The sequence below is a fragment of the Natator depressus genome, chromosome 9, assembly GCF_965152275.1.
Source record: "Natator depressus isolate rNatDep1 chromosome 9, rNatDep2.hap1, whole genome shotgun sequence".
NCBI lineage: Eukaryota > Metazoa > Chordata > Testudines > Cheloniidae > Natator > Natator depressus.
The window spans coordinates 87,257,820-87,280,419 of NC_134242.1; the positions used below are offsets into that span (position 1 = coordinate 87,257,820).

The 22,600-nt window shown below is 41.4% G+C and overlaps 1 protein-coding gene across 4 annotated transcripts in view; it reads right to left on the reverse strand.

The window, feature by feature from the left end:
- Positions 1-22,600, reverse strand: part of GRIA3 (glutamate ionotropic receptor AMPA type subunit 3) — a 216,256-nt gene that overhangs the window by 133,883 nt on the left and 59,773 nt on the right. For all 4 annotated transcript variants that reach the window (XR_012640792.1, XM_074962534.1, XM_074962533.1 and 1 more), the window contains exon 4: positions 4,699-4,886. Coding sequence is in view for 3 of the 4 variants with exons in the window: in XM_074962534.1 (XP_074818635.1) it covers positions 4,699-4,886 (188 nt within the window). In the remaining variant the exon portion in view is untranslated. The remainder of the gene's footprint in view (positions 1-4,698; positions 4,887-22,600) is intronic.

Consider the following 22,600-nt stretch of genomic DNA (forward strand, 5'->3'; position numbering starts at 1 on the left):
TGACGACCCTGGGAGCTTGAATTCATAACTTTGCTAGACACTAAAAATCATGGACTGAACAGATACACGGGATTTATGACATATAACAATGTATGGCCCACTAACCCCGCCCATGTCCCCCAGTTGCCTTACCTCTCCCTTCTTTCCCCCTCTGTAAGTGGAGGGGTGTTAACAGGACACTTCAACTTGAATGGTTCCTAGAAATATGTTAACTACTTGTGCTAAACAATCTGTTCTGCCTTGTATTTAGCTGTGACACTCGGAGTACCCGTCTCAGAGCTGAAGAAGAGCTCTGCGTAAACTCAAAAGCCTCTCTCTCTCTCTCACCGACAGAAGCTGATTCAATAAAAGCTATTACCTCACTCACCTCAACATTTGTCAAATGTTTTTGAAGAACAGATAAATCTGAGGAAAACTCTTTTTAAAATTTTTCTCACAACCTTCGCTACCACAGTTTTTCAATCTACAAACTAGAGATAATATTACCTCACGGAGCTGTTGGGAGGTTTAATTATTGCTTAGAATGTGACTTAAGGCCCTTGGATTTAAATTGACATTTAAGTTTAAAACAATACTATTGTGTGTACTATATCTTATCAATGAGGCTAGTTTCAAAGTTACCAATTTAGTATTACCGGAAGACTGTAAATCCTCAGGTTGAACTGACACATGAAATGGCTTAAACTATATTCTGGGACCAAGATTTTCAAGAGAAAATAGATATTTTGGGGGTACTCAACCTGAACCAACTGAACGGGCTCTGATTTTCAGACGGCAGGTGCCATGCACTCTCTGATAATCAATCCCTTTTCCTGGTAACATTTATGTTGGACAGCCAACATCCCTACTCTCTTTTGGACGTTTTGGCTTAACTCGAATATACCACTGTTTTCAGTCATCACCTTCAATAAAATGAGTTCCCTAAACATCTAAACCTTGAACAGTCAGCACACAATGGTATTTGCTCATTTTTTTAAGAGCTTATTCACTTTTTTCTTGTTGGCTTTGGTAGACTTTCTAACTATGTGAAAAACAATCTAAAATATGCAAATCCAGAGTTATCCTTTCCCCTGTCAGCAAAGCACAGTTGTCTATAAGGAGGATATCTCACCATTCCCTTGAGTATTCCAACTACAGTGAACTAACTACTGTTAGAATTTTTGTACGATTTGATTAGCCTTATGAGAAGATAAGCAGCTAAGCTGAAGAGACAGACGTAAAAGCCTGAAAAACTAATTGTGCAGCAATAGACCCAGGGGTAGACCAATACTGACTTTCACCTGCAGAAAAGGAGGTCATTGTTCTTGAGTCTTGGACCAGAAAAATCTCTGGAGGCTGCTATTTGTAGATATTTTATCATAATGCGCACCAATGTGGGGCCCAGTCCTGCATCCCTGTCTCATATGAATTGTCCCATAGGACAATGTGCATGGGTAAGTGATGCACAACTGGACACTATCTTTTTTGTCTAGTATGTAATAGAGTATTTATCCCAAAAGTTGTGTTTGGTTTGCTTTACTAACTAGTTTATTTTGTTTCATAACCAAATAACTCAAAATCCCTTTTAGGCCCTGATCCTACAAATGTAAATGCCTTTACACATGGGCAATTCCAATGAAGTCAAGTAAGACTGCTCACATATATAATAGTAATCATATGCGTAAATGTCTGCAGGATCTGGGCTTTAAGCTATACTGTCAAATGATTAACTAGTCAATCACGTTCTATGCTACTGCATTACTGAAAACCACTGCTTCTGAAAACTGTAGACCAAATCCTGGTCATAGGCACCGACTCTGGGGTGCTCTGAGGCTGGAGCACCCACAAGAAAAAAATAGGGGGTATTCAGCACCCACTGGCAGCCCCCCAGATCAGCTACTCCTCCTGCCCACCACGATCAGCTGTTCAGCGGTGTGCAGGAGGCGCTGGGGTGGGGGGGAGAGGAGCAGGGGCAGGAAGAGGTGGGGGGAGGGGCAGAGGTGGGGGTTTGGGAGAAAAGGTGGAGTGGGGGCAGGGCTAGGGGCAGAGTGGGGGCGGGGTTTCGAGCACCCCTCGGGAACTCAGGAAGTTGGTGGCTCTGGTCCTCGTGCAAGTAAAATTACATTAGAGATCATTCAGAAGAAAGATTATTATACTGTTTCATGGAATCTGACTGGTAAGTATAAATAAAACAGACTTAGAAAATGGATAATTTAGCAATTCAGAAATGTGATATCTAAAAGTTAAACACCAGACAATTAGGGATAACTTGGTGCTCAGTGCTGTGAACCTTTAGCTATGTGAGAGTTAAGAGTTCATCAAATCAATAATCATAATGATGGAAAGTTGAATCGAACATTTAACAAAAATATAACCCTACCCATATTTGAACTCAGTGCTTCTGAAGAAGAAATTAGATCATGACTCCCTTCCCTATTCCCCTGAATAAGCAGGTGCGAAATGAGGCTATCGAGCCAAGGGCAGTTGGGCCCAGTGTTTAAGGGAGAGAGGGGGATTCTGCATCTCCGACATAGGTAGAAATCATGAAGCTGCTTGGGAAGTAGGAAACTAAAACTCCTTTCCATCTCTAAGCAGCCTTTTGTGGATCTTTCACTAGCTTCCACAAATAGGCATGTTCCAGTTAGCACCACTGCTGTGAGGGGGTTGGGGGATGGAAAGACATCCCTTCTGACATTCCCCACCTCATCGCTTTTGGGCAAGAGGAGGTATTTTGGACCCAATGGCCAAGTTGCGTGTCTGGTTAAAAGCTCTGTTTTGTAGCTTGTCACTAGTAGGGTTTCCAATTTTGATTGGGCATATTCCTGGAGGCTTCGTCACATGGCATAATATTTAATTAAAAATTAATCTTAAATTCCTTGAAACTCCAGGACAATCCTGGAGGCTTGGCAACAATAGTCACTATGATATTTTCTTGCAGCTATGCAGCACATTTAGTCAGCTGGAAGTCATCCTGTGCCTCCTTTGACATCATCCCAACATCTTGACCATGTCACAGGCAGTCAAGGTGGTGGAGTCACAGACACCTTTGGTAAGGAGGACTGGAGCTGGGTGGCCATGTATATGTTATACAACCCACTCAGAGGTTGACTTCCCTTGGAATAGGACCACCCACCAGTCCCTGCGGCTACATGCTGTGGACATGCCTTGGGACAGGACTAAGTCCAGAGTGGTTAGGGCTAAACAAAAGCATATGCAGCCAACAGCATTGCAGGGCTTAGTACTATCAGGACAGACCCATCCATTTTGACTCTGTTACAGATACTTGCAGTTCTCTTTCGGTCACATGGTTTCAAGTCACTCCCTAGACTTTAAGCCTGAATCAGACTGTTAGTGTCTTAGAGACATTTATGATAAATTTCCCAGTACTTAGCTTCTATCTAACAGTACAGGCCTTTCTCATGCAGGAGGGGCCTGGTCCTGCTCCCATTGAATTCAATGACAAAACTCCCATTAAATTGAAAGGCAGCAAGATGAGGTCCTATAACTCCAGTGACTGGAAATGATTCAGCTTGGGGCTTGACTGGAAATGAATGCTGTCCGAATTGATTCACGTCTCCTGAAATTCTTTGGTTTTGTTTGTGGTAGTGTGGCTAGTTTGCCATTAGTTGACAATATACCATTTGTACAAGAATATGCTAACGCTTCATGAAATTTAAATGTTACTTTTGATTATTCCAGAATATAAAGCTGTAGTTAGAGTTATGAAGTGGCATTTATCATAGGAGTTTGCAGTCTTAACCCTGAGCAAATCCCCGTGTGCCTATGAACAAACAGGCTGAATGGGTTGGTTCAACTATAATGTAGGCTCCGCTGGGGCTGTGAGTGTGGCCAGTGGGGAGCCAGCCTGTCTCTGATCCCTGATGTGTAAACGGAGTGCTGCTGTTTTTACAGCCCTTCAGGGGTACAGTGTACTTTCTCCCATAGAGACAGCCATGGTAGCTGGTACTGGAGGGGGATAGGACCATGGGCCCACTTCATTCCCACCTGCTTTTGGAAGACTACCACACCAGGGGCTCCTACCAGGAACCGATCCCCTTACTTAGACCAGCGTAGAGACTGACATTCTGGGCAGCCTCAAGGAGCTATTGGAGGCTCTTAAACTGATTCTGAGGGAAGCCCACTTCCGAAAGGGCTGTGTCATGTGTGAAGTCACCCAGCATTTGCCCTCTCTAGCAGCAGTGAATGGGACTCCACCACACCCTAAAATATAGTGGGGGAGGCCCCTTTGCACCCCCCCCAAAAGGCCAGCCAGAGTCAGTTGAATTTCCCCCCAGAAATATTTCCATGTGTGACAATTTTATTCATACATGAGTCAGTGCCTCGGCCTCCTTCACTGGCTGATTTTAGTTTTTTACTGTGATCCCTTTTTTCAAACAGCACTCAGTCCTGCAACCGTTACCCACAAGAGTAGCCCTGCCTTCCGTAGGGTTATTTACTTCAATAAGAGCTACTGCTGAGAGCAAAGGTTGGCCCTCTTTTTTATTAATTTAGAAGGCAACAACAAATTTACAGAGATGTTTTCTGCTGGGTTCCATTCAAATTATTTGCCATCAAATGTAAAAGCCATCCAGGATATTTAATTTTAGAAAGGTAATTGGCAAGTTTTTATGACTTATTTTTAAAGAGCTGTTTAATTTATTTCTATAGACAGACAATTCCAAAACCTTATGTCACATACAGCACAGATTCGAAAAATACCTGTTCCAAAATTGTGTTTATTCTCTCTACTTCACAGTCGATTAAGTATCTTTTTTCCTGTCGTCTGTCCATTTCCTCTATAATTCTCCTAAATTCCTGAACGTCCTTTATACTTCCCACAGACCTGGCTGTCACTTGCCAGTTGTTTTGTACCGCTGCTTCCATAATTGCCTGAAGAATGGAAAATCCTAGAGGGGAGAAAAATACAGTGCAATCATTTACTGAAAAAAAAAGGTTTAAATATGTGAGAACAGGTTAAAAATTATATTGTATGAAAAGCAAGATAGTAGATAGTAGCCTGCAATCAGTTCACGACCTGAATGACAAGATGGTAGGGACCAGATTGTGCTTTCTGTTACCCTGGTGTCAATTCTGAGCAGCTCCATTGACTTTAGTGGAATTATTTCAGAAATAATTCAATGAGATTGGTAGTTGGCCTAACAGCTCTGACGGTCTGACCTGGCCTGTTTGTGGTTTTATTAGGGTCCATGCCAGCTAAGGGTGTGACCCTGCAGTCCTCACATGGGCAAAACTCTCATCGGATTCAGGAGATGAACAGAATCCAATGGGAGATTTGCCTGAACAGAGACTGCAGGAATGGATCATTAATTGGTACAGACCCAACCACTGCATACAAGAATGCCAACTAAATCATCGAGCTGGCTACTGGAGGCATGTACTGTAGAGCATATTTGCTGATATTCATTTTTATTTCAAGAAATATTTTTAAATATGGAATGCAATAGTATTAACTACACTTTTAAAGCTTATATTAAGGTAACATTGACTCATTCAGCAGCCTCAACAGAGCAGCAAAGCAGCATGAAATGAACAAAGAGCTGCACAGTGGGAAATTTATGCAAGCAAACTGCAGTTCATTCCTTGCGCACAGCTGTGACTGGGATGCAGACAAACTTGAGCAAAGAGCCGTGAACTAACTGTAATGAAGCTGGAAAGGGAAATCTCCTCCCCAAAGGTAGTTTATGTGGGAGCCTGGGGGCACTGATTTTTATTCCTTGTCTTGTAGCATTTAGTTTGTGTTTACTGACTCCCTTTTTCAGGAGGTTGAGAGACTGTAGGATATTTTAAATTATTTCCTCTTTAGAAGAGTTCAATTCAGATAGCATAGTTCACCTACTTGACAACTCAATGTACCTACTTGGGTTCCAATGGAATGCATCCATTTCAGTACAGAAACTTCCGAGTAGAGTATGTTTCTATCTAAATAATTTATTCATAAATTATTGAATTAAAAATTTATTTACACTTTGGGGTCCTTATTCATAGTCCTACTTTAGAAGCACCGAATTCCTTCATGTATATTCTACACACACACACATACATATACACACACGTACACACACATTTGCTAGGTTTAATTATTTATATTTTAACATGGAAATTTACTAGTACTTTATGGCAAACTCCCTCACCTGCTTTTGAGACTGAAACTCTTGAGAGACACACAGGAACAAAGCATTAAAGATCTGAACTACACCAGTTACTTTTCTGAGCTCAAATCTGAGATTTCATTGTAATGATGTTTTTTATACTAAATAACTAGGACAAAGAGTCCGATCTCATTTACGCTGGTGTAAATTTGCAACAACTCCACTGACATCAATGGAGAGTCTCTGGATCATTACTGGTGTAATCGAGGGCAGAATCTGACCTCTGTTGCTCGAGCCTGCATGTAGAGCACTAGTAGAACTTTTCATGGGGCTTCCCACCTCCCTTCAAAGGGCCCACACCGTGGCTACCTAAAGCTCCTTGAGTATTATTGGTTTTCCTTTGTATGGATGCATGTTATTGTCTTGTCAAAGGTGGTGACAATTTATACATGCTCTGGCTGGGAATCTTTTCTGGCATCCCCTTTCCACTGACACTATTAAAAGAGAGCCATTTACATATCTATAGTATGATAAACTCAATCTTCCTCAACATCATATTTTACAAAGATGGCTGTGATGTCTCAGAAAGTAGTATGATTTCACTGCATACAGGAGGAAGTTCACATATAAGACTAAGATACTCAAGCTTACAAATGATGAATTCTGATATGGAAACACAAATACAATTAACAGGAGTTTACAAAAGCTTTGTATGTAAAGATTTGCTTTTATAATATTTGTTTCTACTAAATAAGAACTATTCACACTTTTCTGCTTTACATCATTCATGTGTAAATATAAATCTTCTGCTTTTACTAAACTAATAATAAATTGGTCCACAATCTTTAGAAATCTTCCAATCAAAATGTACTAATCGTTTCAGTTTATGAACATTCTGATCCCATATAGGCACCTGCAAGAAATGGCATTGCTCTTATCTTTTTGCAAATAAAGATACACAAACACTTATGGATATTCCCAAAGAAATAAGTTAAAAATAAATATATTGGAAAGCAGGTACTTTACTACAATCTCAAAGTAATGCACACTGGAAAACATAATCCCAACTGTACATACAAAATAACGGGATCTAAATTACAACTCAGGAAAGAGATCTTGGAAGCACTGTGGATAGTTCTCTGAAAACATCTGCTCCATATGAAGCGGCAGTCAAAAAAGCAAACAGAAGGTTAGGAACCATTAGGAAAGGGATTGATAATAAGACAGAAAACATGATAATGCCACTATATAAATCCATGGTCTGCCCAAACCTTGAATGCTGTGTGTAGTTCTGGTTGCTGCATCTCAAAAAAGACATATTAGAATTGGAAAAGGTACCGAGAAGGGCAACCAAAATTATTAAGGGTATGCAACAGCTTCCATATGAGGAGAAATTAAAAAGACAGGGAGTTTTCAGCTTGGAAAAAAGAAGGCTAAGGAGGGAATGATAGAGATCTACAAAATCATGACTGGTGTGGAGAAAGTGAATTAAGGAAGTGTTATTTACTCCTTCTCGTAACAAAAGAACCAGGAGTCAACCAATGAAATGAATAGGCAGCAGGTTTAAAGCAAACAAAGGAAGTACTTCTTCACATAATGCATAGTCAACCTGTGGAACCTGTTGCCATGGGATGTTGCAAAGGCCAAAACTATAATGGGATTCAAAATAGAATTAGATAAGTTCATGGAGGATAGGTCCACCACTGGCTATTAGCCAAGATGGTCAGGGATGCAACCCCATGCTCTGGAATTCACTAGCCTCTGACTGCCAGAAGCTGGGAATGGGCGAAGGGGATGGATCACTCGATGATTACCTGTTCTATTCATTCCCTCTGAACCACTTGGCATTGGCCACTTTCGGAAGTCAAGAGACTGGGCTCGATGGACCATTGGTCTTACCAGTATGGCTGGTCTTATGTTCACATTACCCATACAGTTTGGTCTCTGCACTTCCTGATTTCAGATGAAGCTCTATTAGGCCTTATCAGACTTAATCAAAAAGAGGATATATTACAAGAAAGCCCTTTCATGTGTGGTATACCCAATTCTCTGTGTGTGTGTGCACATGTGTGTTTTGTCCAGCAGTTGCCATTTCAAAGAAGTGTGAGGAGTGGGGAGGGTTATTCAACAACTTTTCTCTGATACATGTAAACATAATCAATTGCTCACAGCATGAAAGAATTCCATGGATTCCCCTCCACTTCTGTATCCCCTCTGAACTTATCTTCAGGAACCTCTATGGCAATACTCCCCTCTCATCTCTCCATCCTTCCCATGATTTCTTTCTGTGCTTTGCCATTTGGGTCCTCTTCTTGGTCCTTCTCTTCCTCGTCTCTCTCACAAACTATCATTTGCTCCTCCTGGGAAAGTCTACCTACCTCCCCACACCTGACTGAGTCTCCATTGCTTTATAGAAACAGCACAAAACTCACCTCTTCCACATTTTCAAGAAACCATCAGCCAGTTCCCTGAAAACACAGCATTCACTATTCCCTACCCTTCAACATCTCCCTATGCCTATTGTCTTCAGCAGCATTTTACTGTAATGAACATCCTTAGCCATTATGAGACATTTGCATGAACAACATGTTCCCGACTTCAGTTGTACTCTACCCTTGTGGATGCTGCTATATTTAGCAGCAGGGCTATTTTTAAAAAGGTTTTCTTTGTTTTTCTTATTTCAGTCACTGATTGTTTCTTTGTTTAACTTAGCAACAGTAAAAAATGTGATTGTCCATGGGGATCTCTCTGTTAGGGAGTGAATGGGGAAATGTCACTCCCAGTTCCTTGCACATCCATGAGTGAGGCAGTGTAATCACTTTTTCCCTTCCAGATAAATCTATTTTAGTGTGAGTGTTTCACAAAAGATATTCGAATATAACAGAGGGCAGGTGTCTAGCACTCATGAATGGCTCTAATTTCGTGAACCCCAGAAGGAAGCCAGCCAGCTACAGGGTGTCTTGCTCTTGCATTAAATTGCAATCCCTTTTTCTTCTGTGTTGGTAAGTGTTAGGGATTTTTTAAGGGACATATTTTCCGATGGGAAACATGAATACAACATGTGTGGGCCAGAAAAATGAATTGTGCATACAAATCTGTGTTCTGGTGCTTCTAACTCCCGATTTGCATGAACAATCAGTTACCTAGAGGTGAAGAACTATGATTTGGGCCCACAACTGAACTGCAGGCACCCAAATGCGGACCCATAATCGGCAGATATAGACTGAGCCAGAGAAATGAGGCCACCCTTGTGAAAGTTTCCCCTTAATGTCAAATATGAACTTTATGATGTGTATTTACACCTAAAAATCTACTCAGAGCACTAGAAGTTTAGCTGTATTTGGATATTCTGGTTACTTACCTCTGAACTCAGCACTAGTTTAAATACCAATAAGGAAAAGCATTTATCTAATATTGTTAGACTTGAGTAAAATAATGCATGCATCAGAGCAGAGGAGGAAGGGCAGGTGTGTTTTGCATACAGAAGGTGAAAGGAAAAGGTAACATAAGTTTATATGCTTCATGTATGGTTAATACTTCTGTAAAGAAGCAGAACAAGCAAGGGATCTCTGCCAAGCTGGACACGAATACGAGTCTTAGCAAATGCCTCGGCCCTGCAGTGCTCTTTTATTCTAATTACATTTACTCAAGCTCAGCAGCTTGAATTATTAAATAAAAAATGGAATAATCTCACTTCAACTGTTTCTTACCTGGTCATTTAAAATGCACCAATAACTTGCATATGGTGGACTATGCGCTGCTATTCTGATGTCACACAAACTGCTAGAATGGGAAGCATATAAACCCTTCTGTGACCTTTTTCTTTCACCTTCTATACCACTAATTTATTATGCCCCCTATTGTCTCTTTCATCGTGAATTACGTTATTGCCCGGGTCGTCCATAAACACAAAAATCCTCACAAACAGATATGCCAATTCAGATGAGTGAAAGTGAACCTGTCTTGCCTTGTCAGCTGAAAAAAAGTTTACAGGAACCATCTGGTCTGTATTTGTTCAGGAAGGGATACAGCTAAACACTCAGGATTTCAGATCCACTGCATGGAATGGTGTGTGTAAAAAAAGAAATATGGATGCTCAAAAGTCACTATTTCTTACTGACTGCAGCTCACTTTAATCTGCATTTTTTTGATAATACAGGGCCTCAATCACCAATGCATTACTCCAGATTTAAGTCAGTGCAACGCCAGTGCTTCCAATGGAGCTGCACCAATATAAACTAGAGTGATACAGAGGAGAACTAGGCCCAAAGACTGTGAGGATCAAGGCCAGATGAAGATGTGATGTTGTCATTTGGATACAACTCTCACGCTGGTGGGAAAATGTGGTTTATATCTTGAACCCATTTTATGATCCAGGGTTTATGAAAGGGGTGACTCCATGTTTTTAATCTTTGTCATGTGATTCTTTATTTAAATGTTTTCAAGGGCACAGTAATGATAGAGTAATTTATAGTTTTCTGAATGCAGCTTGGAATAATCCAGGCTGAGAGACTCTTTGAAAGCAGACTCTGTTTGCTGTGTTTGAGGGAAAAACAGAACAAAACAAGCAGGTAATGACTGCCCAGGGAAGACAGCAGAAGTAGCCCAGGAAACCAGTGAGGGAAATAATAATATGGGTTGCGAAGTGACAGAAGGTGAAGAGCACTGTGCTATCCAGTGGGCAGGGGCTGCAGGGTATTCCCAGAGTACTTACTGCCGAGAATGTCGAGAACTCTTGCTACTGATGCGAACAGAAAGCTGGCAGAGGTAGCATTAAGGGCATTCTGTCACGGGAGGATGCAGAGGTCTGGAAGCCATGGGCTTCCGAGGTAGTGGAGAACAGCCTTCCCACAGGGAAAGCCATATTAAATGTGAACTATTAAATGTTAAAGCTTCCTTAGCCTAATAAATTTAATTAAATTTGCAGCTGTTAACGTTCCAAATAAAAATAGATTAAAATAACATTGTTTAAATCAGAGGAACCTTTATCTGGCAAAGCTTAGGATGAGCTCAGGGCTCACGTTACGAAGTCCAGAGCGGGGCAATAAAGACAATTGCCTACAACGCCCAGCAGAATACCACATCTTGGAATTCAAATCTGGCAATATTCCTCCCCAACCACAATTCCTTTTTGTGGCCTGAATTCTGCACTCAATCAGGCCAAACTGCCATCAACATCAGGGAACTCAGAATAAAGTATTATGGGACAGCCAAAGAAGTGCTGTACTGGAGCCATTTTGGAATGCATTTTCTTCAGCAGTAAGAAACCTTTATCCGCATGCATCATTCGGCTGATACCAATGTGACCACAACTGGGAGTAAGGATTAAGAAAAATGACCCGGCTAGGGCTCAACTGATGATGCTAATTAATACATGTAAAATAATATATCTGACTATGTTTATATATTTATCTAAGCAAAAAGGGGATTAGGAATCATGCAGTTAGCAATTAGCAGGTTAGCAGATAACCTAGTCTGCTGGACAAGACAGCTGAGCTGCACTGCAGGAAGAATGGGTTCTCAAAGACAGGGCGTACAAAACCCTGACTCGGGTAGCTCTCAGTTGGGGATAGGATGCCACTGGCTTAGTAAGTGCCAGACTCATGGGGCCAGATTCATTCCTGGTGTAATTTTGCTGGTGGCAAAGGTAGGACATCAGGGAGAAATTTAGCCTATTGTACCATTCGGAGAAAGATGGAAGATAAAAAATCACCACGTTAATGAACCTTAGAGAGGTGTTTGAGTAGTAGGGTTTTGTTCTTGCTGCTTTTGTTAAACCATTGTGTTTAACAGGTAGAGAGGGGTTGATTGTGCCTGGTCTCTGGGAGCGCAGGGCAGTGACGGTCCAGTGGATCTCACCATTGCTCCATGAACACAAGAACTGTTCAGGGGTAGTGATGTTGCTGGCCTTCTATATGCAGAAGAGTGTGGGAGGGGTCATGGTTGTTGCCTTTCTCCACACCAGTCAGCTCCCAGGGACCCCTGAAGTACTGTGCTTTTAAGGTTTCTATGGGAGTGGGGGCTCAATGGCACAGTTTAGCCTGGCATCATGTTATATGTACGTTACATGAGGACCTGCTTTGCACTCAGACCCACAGAGAATATACTGCTTACAATACAAAGGAGTGTATGTCATAACAGATGTTCTCCTATCATTCAATATCAGAAATCCTTCACCTTATGATGAATAACACTTGACAGTTATGTAGGGTTAAATGGTGCACTTTAACTAATTTATCCTCACAACACGCATGTGAGGTAGGCAAATATTATTTTCCAGATAATAAAACTGAAGCAGAATAGGAAAATGAATTGTCAAGGCTGTATCAGTGAATCAGAAGCAAGGACAGGATTTGAACTCATGACCTTCTAATTTGTAATCCTGAATTTATTTCATCAGATCAAGCACTACTGTGTAGGTCAAGGTTTTGTTGCTATAGTTTAAAGATCCATATATATCTGCTATAAACAGTATTGACACACTACCCATAGAAATATTACAACAAAAGTACTGCCATGTTGTCTGACAGAGAGCATCTCTTTTATAATCCTACTTAATGAAGTAAATACAATAGTAAGCTAGCAGTCAAACGAAACAGGATTTTGATTTTAAGATGTATTAGTTATTCCAAGTAAAAATAATACACTAGCAGAATTAAAAATTAAGGTGTTGTGGAATTACCATCTGGGTAAAAGAGGGGGGAAAACGGCTTTCTAAGCATAATTATTATAATAGTTAGCCAGTCAGAGCAGCACCATAATGCATTTATTTTAAATACTGTACACAGGAAAACTTTTATCCACCTCTCAGCAGCTGAGGAGTTTCAAAACTGCAGAAACTTGACCCTATATACTGCAGTTCTCATTTGAGGACCTAAAAATGTAATTTCAATGCATGCTGTAATCTTACAATTATTAACACACATTAATTTCTTGTTGTGCCATGCATTGGTCCTTTTAGCAAGAGTGTGCATGTCTTTTCCTGAAAACATATATAAAAAGTAATGTTTAAATAATGATAAATATTATTCCTTTGAAGAAATATTCACAAGTGATTATAGTAATCAAACTGTGAATAGAAATACATATTCATCACAAATGTTAATGCAGTATGCCTTAGACAAATGTCATTTTAAAAAAGTCAAACTTTATGCCGCTTGTATTGTCCTCAAATACTGTAAAATTATTCTTGCTATCTGACCTTCAGTCAACCATGTTAGAAAATATTTATTTCTCTACCTAACCTTTATCAAAACTTTGTTTCTCAAACTACCTGTGCAAACAACTCTTTTGCCTTTGAGAATTTTCATTAACAAAGTCTGTCTTCATCAGCATCTCACCCTTTGGTAACCACAATTTTAATTGCCCTTGCATCTGGAATATGTCTCATATATCAATATGTAGTTAATTTCCTTTTATTTATTCTGAACACCAAAAAATGCAGTAATCAAATAGTGAGTGTTTTTTAATGCTCTGAAATTTAAATGAGTTTTATGATAATAGAAATGATAATTTATGATTCTTTACTCACATTCTGTATATGTGCATCCTCAGATTCATTCACTTTTGACATTTCACCCTATTTTTGCTCATGGACAGAGGTGAGAAGTGAGGATCAGGGACAGACTCAGTTCAAACACTGTTCAGCATGCCACCTACAGAATCTCACTGACATTACAACCTGCTTCTTCATTGTGTGAATTTGGAGATCTTTCCTCCAAGCAATGATCCAGTTTACACCTCTGAGCTTATGATGCATGATGGGATTGAAACCCAAAACTATAGAATATACCACGAATGGGCTCAAGACAGATTGCTAAATTTATATCCAGCACTGAAAGACAAATATATGGAAGCACATTCTTCCCCCATTATAATATTATGCTCCTATGCAAATACTGTAGTAGACAGCGGATTCATTATGTTACAAATCAAAGAGAAGTTTTGCAGTAGATCCCCTTTTCTTACTAACAAGCACATTACACTTTTGCTACTTTATAAAATGCATCTACGACCCGTTTGTTTGTTTTTTGCAGCTCTTAAAGGAACGTTGATTATACAACTGTCACAACCTGACCCTCAAGTGGGGAAGAAGTCTGTTTCCAGCACAGACTGTTGCAAGTAAGAGCTGAGAAAATTTCAGCATCAATACTTGTTAAGAGGAGATACGGATCTGACTTAAAAATTTGAGTGCGGATCTAGTTTTAAACCAAGTTTGGGTATGTTCAGATCAGGAGGTTTGGTTTGGCAGACTATAAATATAGCAAAGTCTGGATCCAAATCCAGACTTCTCCACATAGTCCCGGGCTGATCGGATTGGAGGTTTTGGGCCATTCCTCAGTTACAGACACTTAGCTGGCTGATGGGCTTTTTTCAGCTGTGTTACACTATTCATTTCTGTGCCTTTTGAAATGATTTTTGTATGAACAAGGATCAAGGAACTCTGACGAATCAAAAATAAATTACAGTGATGTCTGGGCTTGGAGAGAATTTGTCTAATTCATAGCCTGGATAAACCCTGGTTTAAAAATGCCATTGTGAGGGACTTTGTGAAGGTAATGAAATAGAATTGTGATAGCAATAAATAGGCCACTAGCAGTGACCTACACCAAAGACTCAACCTTGCTTCGGATGAGCATCTCAGACAATAACAGTGTTTCTACACATAAAATTGAATGGCTCAGTGATAAATTAGGCAGCTCATAACTATTAAAACTCTTCCCAATATTAGCACATAAGAAGTGAACACTGTTATACCAGTAGGACTATGAAGCAGTATCAACAAAAGGTCAGGAATTTTGCAAGGACTATTGGCCATTATATCTTAGTTAAGAGCTGCTAGATGAATACCAAATGACAAAACACAGAAAGCAGAAGAAAACGCACCTCTTAGCCATGCATCTAAAGAATACTACATCAAAGAGTGGCAAAAGGATGTTTAGATTTCGTTGCAAATCATAAGCTGCTGGTTGGAATCTGGCCAAAAGCGTATTTGGTTGTCAATATCAAACATCAATGGAGGGAATGTCCTTGCCCATACTGTATGATGGGGCAGCGCAATTCCTAACATGCAGTGTAAACTGTGCATAATAACCTGCCAAGAGGAATCTTCCTTTAAGAGTAATGCTTGGGACGTTTACATTAAATGGAGATGGTTGGTAGGTTGAGTCTGCCTATACTGTTGTAATTTATCCTGGCACATTGTTGGAAGGTGAAACATATGATCCTGTCATAATGTAGAATGAGCTGCTTGTTTTGGTTACACTAGTAAAAGCTACCTTAGAGGAACATTAATTTACACATCATTTGAGTGGTGAAGTCAACTTGGCATCCCATGTCTTACTAACTGTTACAAAAAAAAAAGTTTGGACGTGGTGCATAGGAATAAGTGCCTGTCTATTGCACAGTATGATCGTTAAAACACACTTCAAAGATTATGATTGGACTATTGTACTAGATTCAGTTATACCACTTTGCAAACTCTGTGCAACCACATGGACTTGCTACTGTACCAGTGAAGAGTATTCGGGAAAAGAGAATGAAACTAATAGCACATACTGATTTTTTTTTAAAAGTCTATCTGCTATTCTGTAAAGATGTCAAAAGAGTAAAAATGTAAAGATTACATTAGATACTGAGGGAAGGTAATCAATATTATTGAAGTTCCTAACTGCCTTTTAATTTGCCCACAAACTTCTCAGATATGGGGTAACTTCACACTGTACTGTGAGTAAGGTTTTCAAAAGTGTCGAGGTGACTTAGGGTATGTCCAAACTGCAATTAAAAACCCAAGTCTGGCCTGTGCCAGCTGACTCAGGCTCATGGGGGGTTGTTTAATTGCAGTGCAGCCATTCGGGCTCAGGCTGCAGCCCGAGCTCTGGGACCCCATGAGGGGAGAGGATCCCAGAGCTCGGGCTCCAGCCTGAACATCTACACTGCATTTAAACAGCCTCTTAGCCCGAGCCCCGCGAGCCTGAGCCAGCTCACATGGGCTAGCCATGGGTGTCTAGTTGCAGTGTAGACACACCCTTAAGCTCAAAGTCCCATTTTCAAAAGTCTCAGTGGGTCCCAGGCAGCTAGGAAAAGATTTCCAAAGATATTTACATATGTACAGGTGCAGATAGGCACCTAATGGGATTTTTAAAAGCACCTAGGTGCCTAACCTGCTTAACTCCCATTGATTTCCCTAGGAGAGAGGCACCTAACTCATGTAGGTGCTTTCATATGTCCCATTACACACCTATCTTTAAGTGTCTAAATGCCTTTGAAATCCTGGCTCCCATGTGTTGTAAATGAACGCTTTGTTCATGGCAACATGGGTGTAAATCCATCCCACATTAGCCATCTGCACACTAGGCGAGGGATGGGATTCCTGTGCTCTTGTACACATGTTCGTGCCCGCTCTCATCAAGCTAGAGTGAGTATAAATAGCAGTGTAGCCACACTAGCGGCTGCAGAGGCATGGCTTAGCCAGGCAAAGGATTTAGCCCCCTGGAACCAGTGGGTACGTACTTAGCAAGGCTAAGCCATGTCTCCACTGTCATTACCCATGCAACTGCAGTTACACTGCTAGGTCCATGTGAGCTAGCCCAAGTATATGTACACAAGCAGGGGAATTACACCCCATCTCAGAGTGTAGATGTAGCCTAAGTGTCCATGTGACCCCTGCTGCTAGGCACTAAATGTTCCCAAGTGCTCTTTAATCTACTCCTGTTTCAAAGTGGGGGTAGGTCAGAGTGCAGCAGGGAACTTTCAGTGCGCAGCAGCCAGGGTCCACACTGACACAGCAGGCTAGTGAGGGATATAATTACACCCCAGCTTGCTGCAAACTAAGGCCACATCAGGTGCTACAGTGGAACAGCTATGGTGCTGCATTTCTGTCACTATAATGCTGTAGTGTAGATCAGTGGTGGGCAACCTGCGGTCCATCAGGCTGGCAGGCTGCCAAACAGTTTGTTAACATTTGCATAGCCACCCGCAGCTCCCAGTGGCCGTGGTTCACCGTTCCCGGCCAATGGGAGCTGCGGGAAGCGGCGCGGGCTGCAGGGACGTGCTGGCCACCGCTTTGGCAGCTCCCATTGGCTGGGAATGGCAAACCACGGCCACTGGGAGCTGCGGGTGGCCGTGCAAATATAAACAAACTGTCTGGTGGCCCTCCAGTAGATTACTCTGATGGGTCGCAGGTTGCCCACCATTGGTGTAGATGCTTTCCCCAGCGGCAGAAGTGGTTTTTCTTTCACTGTTTTTCTGTCTCACACTCTCAGAGCAGTGCTAGCTAATTCTTACACCAACCTAGTCATGTCTACATGGGGGGGTTAGGTTGGCATAGCTATGGCACTCAGGGGCGTGAATTTCCCCCCACCTCTGAGCACTGAAGTTATGTTGACCAAGCTTTTAAGTGTAGATGAGACATAAGTGTTCATTTAGATGGGATCTTAGTCACTTTTCAAAATAGTCAATTTAGGTGCTTTTGAAAAGGCATATAGTTAGTGGGATGTTTTTACATTATCTATAACAATGTATTGTTTATTGGTTATTTTACAACAGTGTGTTCACCAAGCTGCAGTCATGTACAGTGCACACAAGTTGTACAAGGACCACCCGAGTAAACAAGCCGTAGGCATATCTGAGTGTGAATTTCAAATATCAGTTTGCGAAGTTCACAGGGGCTGGGCTGGGGTAAGCATTCCTCCTCCCCCTCCCCACTCCTGGTATGCAGAGTGCAAAAACAGCTACACAGTCATGGAGCTGTTTTATGAAAGGAAAGACAGGGTTGCATCTTGGCTGCAATGCAAGTTCTTTATTTTTCTTGTTTTATTGCTCCCTGTTTCCTTAAGAGTTATTTTTTAAAATGAGAGAGCTGTAACAAACATCCCTGGGACCGGTAAGCCACGGCACTCACATTACTTTAGGCTTCACACCCAATTACTCTGCCAAGTGTTTACTGTTACTTGAAACATTTATATGCTATTTGAATATTCAATCCAAGATCCAGTGAAACAAAAGAACTACAGTAGTCCATTTGTTATGATAGTGCAGCTCACACATGACTACTCTTCCATCACTCCAAAGTACAATAAATCTAACTCTATGGTTACCAACACACAATGATAAAATATGCAGCAAGCTCGGTATTAACTAGTCTGATAGAGTGCAGTGTATGAGGAAATACAGATACAAACAGTGGTTGATCTTATCACCATATTTATCAACTTAATCAGGGAGTCTGGGGAGATTGTTACACATTTAACAGATAAAATGCATATACTACGGAAAGAGCGTAACTGTTCTGCTCAAACAAAGGCTCAAATTAAAAGATTTAATCTGATAATTCCCCCTTTTTCCTTGTTTGAGGTTTGGTCTTGTTCCGCCCCCCCGGCCCACTACCCCCCCGCCAACCAAACAGAAATTTTTGTTCTTTTTACATTTATCTTACTAGGATATTTACAGCTGGGCAGAAATGGAAGAGAAACTCGGATTGATATTGCCTGGGAGCTAGTGGAGTTGCCTACAAGAAAAATTCCATCTAAACTTACTAATTATTAACACACAGATGTACCAGGCTCAAACTATAATGCCTGTATTTACTCTGGGGAGTTTTCTCTTGTGACCCCCCCCCCCCCCGATGTTAACCCTCCTACTGCAGTAAAGAATTGAATTGGTTGCCTTCCTTTTCCATGAAAAGGGCTACGGGTTCTGTTATAAAATAGTCAAAAATTTAAAATGCATGTGCTCTAAATAGGATATCTTCCTATCTCATAGTCTACCTATCATATCCACACAGTAGTTATCTTCCCAATCCACTACTGCAGGCCCTTTCCCTCAGATCTTTTGATATTAATTTTGCCTCTTGGTGCTCAGATCACTTGCCCATCATTTTAAGCATGTACCATCTCCTCCCTCTCCCCCTTGAGACATTTAACTGGCCCGCCTTTTCTGCTCTGTCAGTAATTGCTAAACCTTGATGCCCCTTCATTCCCGTCTCTCACTAATCCCTCTGCCATCTTCCCCACTGCTCCTAATGCTTTGTATGCCCTCTGCAAACCCACTCCCTGCGCCTCCTCCTTCAGCTCATTCAAAGGCCCCATGTCGACTTGTCTTTGCCATCTCGCCAACGAGTGAGAAGTGATTAAAAAGAAAGCAAATGCTGACAGAACTAGTGAAGGTTTGTGTGTTAGGCCCCGATCCAGCCAGAGACCTAATCACAGGCCTAAACTGACGCAGCTGTGTAGTCCCATTGACTAGGATCAGGTACTGCTCCAGTGGCCGAGGAGCACAGCGTGCTCTGGCCACTCCCCTTCATGTCTTCAGCCCACAACCGGCTCATTCTGGAATGCCCCCTGCACAGAGATGGGGTAAGGCTCAGTGGTGTAGACGGTGTTATTTTTGGCTTTATGCCACCAGCAGGTTCTCCTATGAAGGGAGTTCCCAGATGCCCTTTGAGAAGGAAACTTAGCCTGGGTGAGGTTTTAGCACATTAGGCATTTCCTATTGGCTAGCGTAGGCAGCTCCCTGCTCCGTGTGCTGGCTTTGTGGAACCCATGCTTAGTTCCATAACTCTCCCCATGTACTATATAGAGACCCTTGGTGCCGAACTCAGGCCTGTGGATTCCATTGGATGGCAAGGTGCCTAACAAGTACTGGGCATCTGCAAGGATTTCAGTTATCCTGGCATGGGAATGCTACATGCTCTTAGGGCACAACATGATCAACGCAAACATTTAAGTCCCTTGGTGGATCTAGCCCATATTGCTGAACTGTTTCCAAACTGTTTCTCCAATGTGGCATAACTGTGCTTTTCCTCACTATCAGACATTCGTATGATCTTGTTCTACATTTTTCTTAAATGAACATGTATTACTGATAGTGCAAGAGATGCATCACGTCCTATTTAAGCTTGAATTCCCTAGGTCCTTTTGTAGTACCCCAGGGCAGCCATGCAGAGCAAGATCTTCAAGCACAGAATGGATCCTCCTTTAACACTCCCATGCCATAGAAGTGACTTGTAGTACTCAATGAACTTCTGCACCAGTAGTTCCTTCTTTTAGGCAGTGAAATTGATTTTCTTTATCTTGGAATGTGAAGAACCAGCGCACGCCCTCTGTCTCATCAAACACCAGTATCCATGACATCAGCATCAGAGGAAACGAAGGCAGCAGATTATAAAGCATCAGCACACAGACTATGCTGAAGCAGTTCTTCCACACCAGGCTATGAAACAACACTGGTGGAAGTGGGCTTTTCCTTGCTTGCTGCGTAGAGCACAGACTTTGCAAGCCCTTACACTGTGCAGTAGGAAAAATTGTGGTGCTCATATCTAACAAGTTGATAAAAGGCTGCGTATTTTGGATGCTCCCATTCCCAAATGCCATGGAGATAATGCACTTAGCTTCCCTTAGCTTTCCCAGGAAAAAAAATAAGACAGAAAGAAAAAAAAAATCTAGCCCTTAATCTTTTTTTGGCCTGTTCAATACTGCCAGGCTTGTTCTCCTGCAGACAGAGTGGCTTTTATGGGTTGGTCAGCAAATTGGACTGGATTTAGTAGAGGTACTGTGGGAGTGTTACAGTGAGGCTGATTACAGCAATTGTACCCCTACCCACAGCAGGAACATACGCTGATGTGTATTTTCAATGCAATTCGCAGTAGCTGAATGCACCAATCCAATTAAGAAAGCAAAGGGATTGCGTGCATACAGTAACTCCCAGGCACCATTAAAAAAACTAAAGCTTGATGTATAAAATTCAAAGACCTAGAGCAGAACAGATATATGTGAATATACATCACTGTTAACTTGAAAAGGGAGATTTTGGCCTTACCTTGCATTTTGACTTCCTGCCGAGGAGACCAGCAGCCTGGACTCAGGGCTGCTTCCCCTTATTACACTGTGGAAGCTAGCTCCATTCCCCAGCTGGTAACTACACTACAGAGAGTATCCAATGGTGCATTGCAAACTGCTCCATGGCTGGTGGAAAAGTGGAGCATCCTCTTCCACCCATGTACACGGTGGGGATGCTTGCTTCCCTAATACCATAATTTCTTTTTAGCTGGCTTGCTGGACCTCTGGTAGCTTTAGTCTGTTCCTCAGGATTTCTGCTTCTGGAAACTTGGACCTGATTCAAAGCCCACTGGAGTCAACTGAAAGGTTCTCATTGGCTTCAATGCTCTTTGGATGAGTTTCTTGGCTTTGTAGTAGGACTTAAAAAGGGTATCTGCAAGGAATTCAGCTATCCTGGCATGGGAATGATACATGCTTTTAAGGCACAACATGGAAGCCCTGAGAAATTTAATCCAAGCCCTCCCCCAAAAAACTTGTCAGGTTTAAAAGGACAGATGTCTTTGCTTCTGTTGGACTGCTTGGTGCCATGGCCCAAATCAGAGGGTCCTCCGCTCCATTAGGTTATACAAAAATAGCAAGGAGGCCAGATTGATCAAGTCCAGGGAGACAGCATGCAAGAAGTCTGAAGTCAAGCAGAGGATGTACCATACTTAACTCATCCACTTTGATCTGTTGGTTCTAGAGCCTGAGAGGAACCCAATGATGGAGAGCCCAGTTACTTAGACTGGCTCTGTGCTAAAAATTTGTTCCCCACAAATAATTTGCATTAAGTTTTTGGAGTATTGTCTCAAACCAGTTGCATTTCAAAGACATGCATGTTTCAGAGGATGATATCTGAAGAATGGAAGTCTGTCCCAAGGTAAATATAAAAGTAACATATAAAGCATAGAGCAGAACCTCACTAGTTCCCAGTACATTCCCGGAGACCCACTGTGAATGACTGAATTTTGTAAAGCATTGTTCACTTACTCAAACATTAACAAAGCTTACTGGGATGATGAATTATCAATATTTATATTACAATAGTGCCCAAAAGCCCTGAAATCAGAGCCCCATTGTGCGAAGTGCTGCACAAACACTTAGGATAATGCACTCTGAACCTGAAGAGCATACAATAAAATATTCTTTATAATTGTCACAATAAAAAGGTTTAATAATTTTTTATGAGGACTAGATATAATGGTCACACTTTATATAACAGGTACATTAATAAAGTTTATAAAGGATTAATAAATTATTAACCATTTATTAATCAATTGTTAGAGTCCAACAGGTTGCTAATAACCATGGGTTATAAACATCAATAAATCATAGAATATCAGGGTTGAAAGGGACCTCAGGAGATCATCTTGTCCAACCCCCAATTTTTGCCCCAGATCCCTAAATGTCCCCCTCAAGGATTGAACTCACAACTCTGGGTTTAGCAGGCCAGTGCTCAAACCACTGAGCTATCCATCCTCCTCTTCAGATTTGCTAATGTCTCCCTTTATGTAAACTACATTTAAATGTATGCTGAATATAAAGTGTGTCCAATAATACACTGATTTAGCTAGTAACAATAGTGGGGTCTCAGTAAAAGGAGTCCCACTGTAGAATTAGTACCATTAAACTGATATGGCCAAGTATGGAGATTATCAAAGGTAAATCCTACTGTGTTTCTTTTTGGCAGCAAGC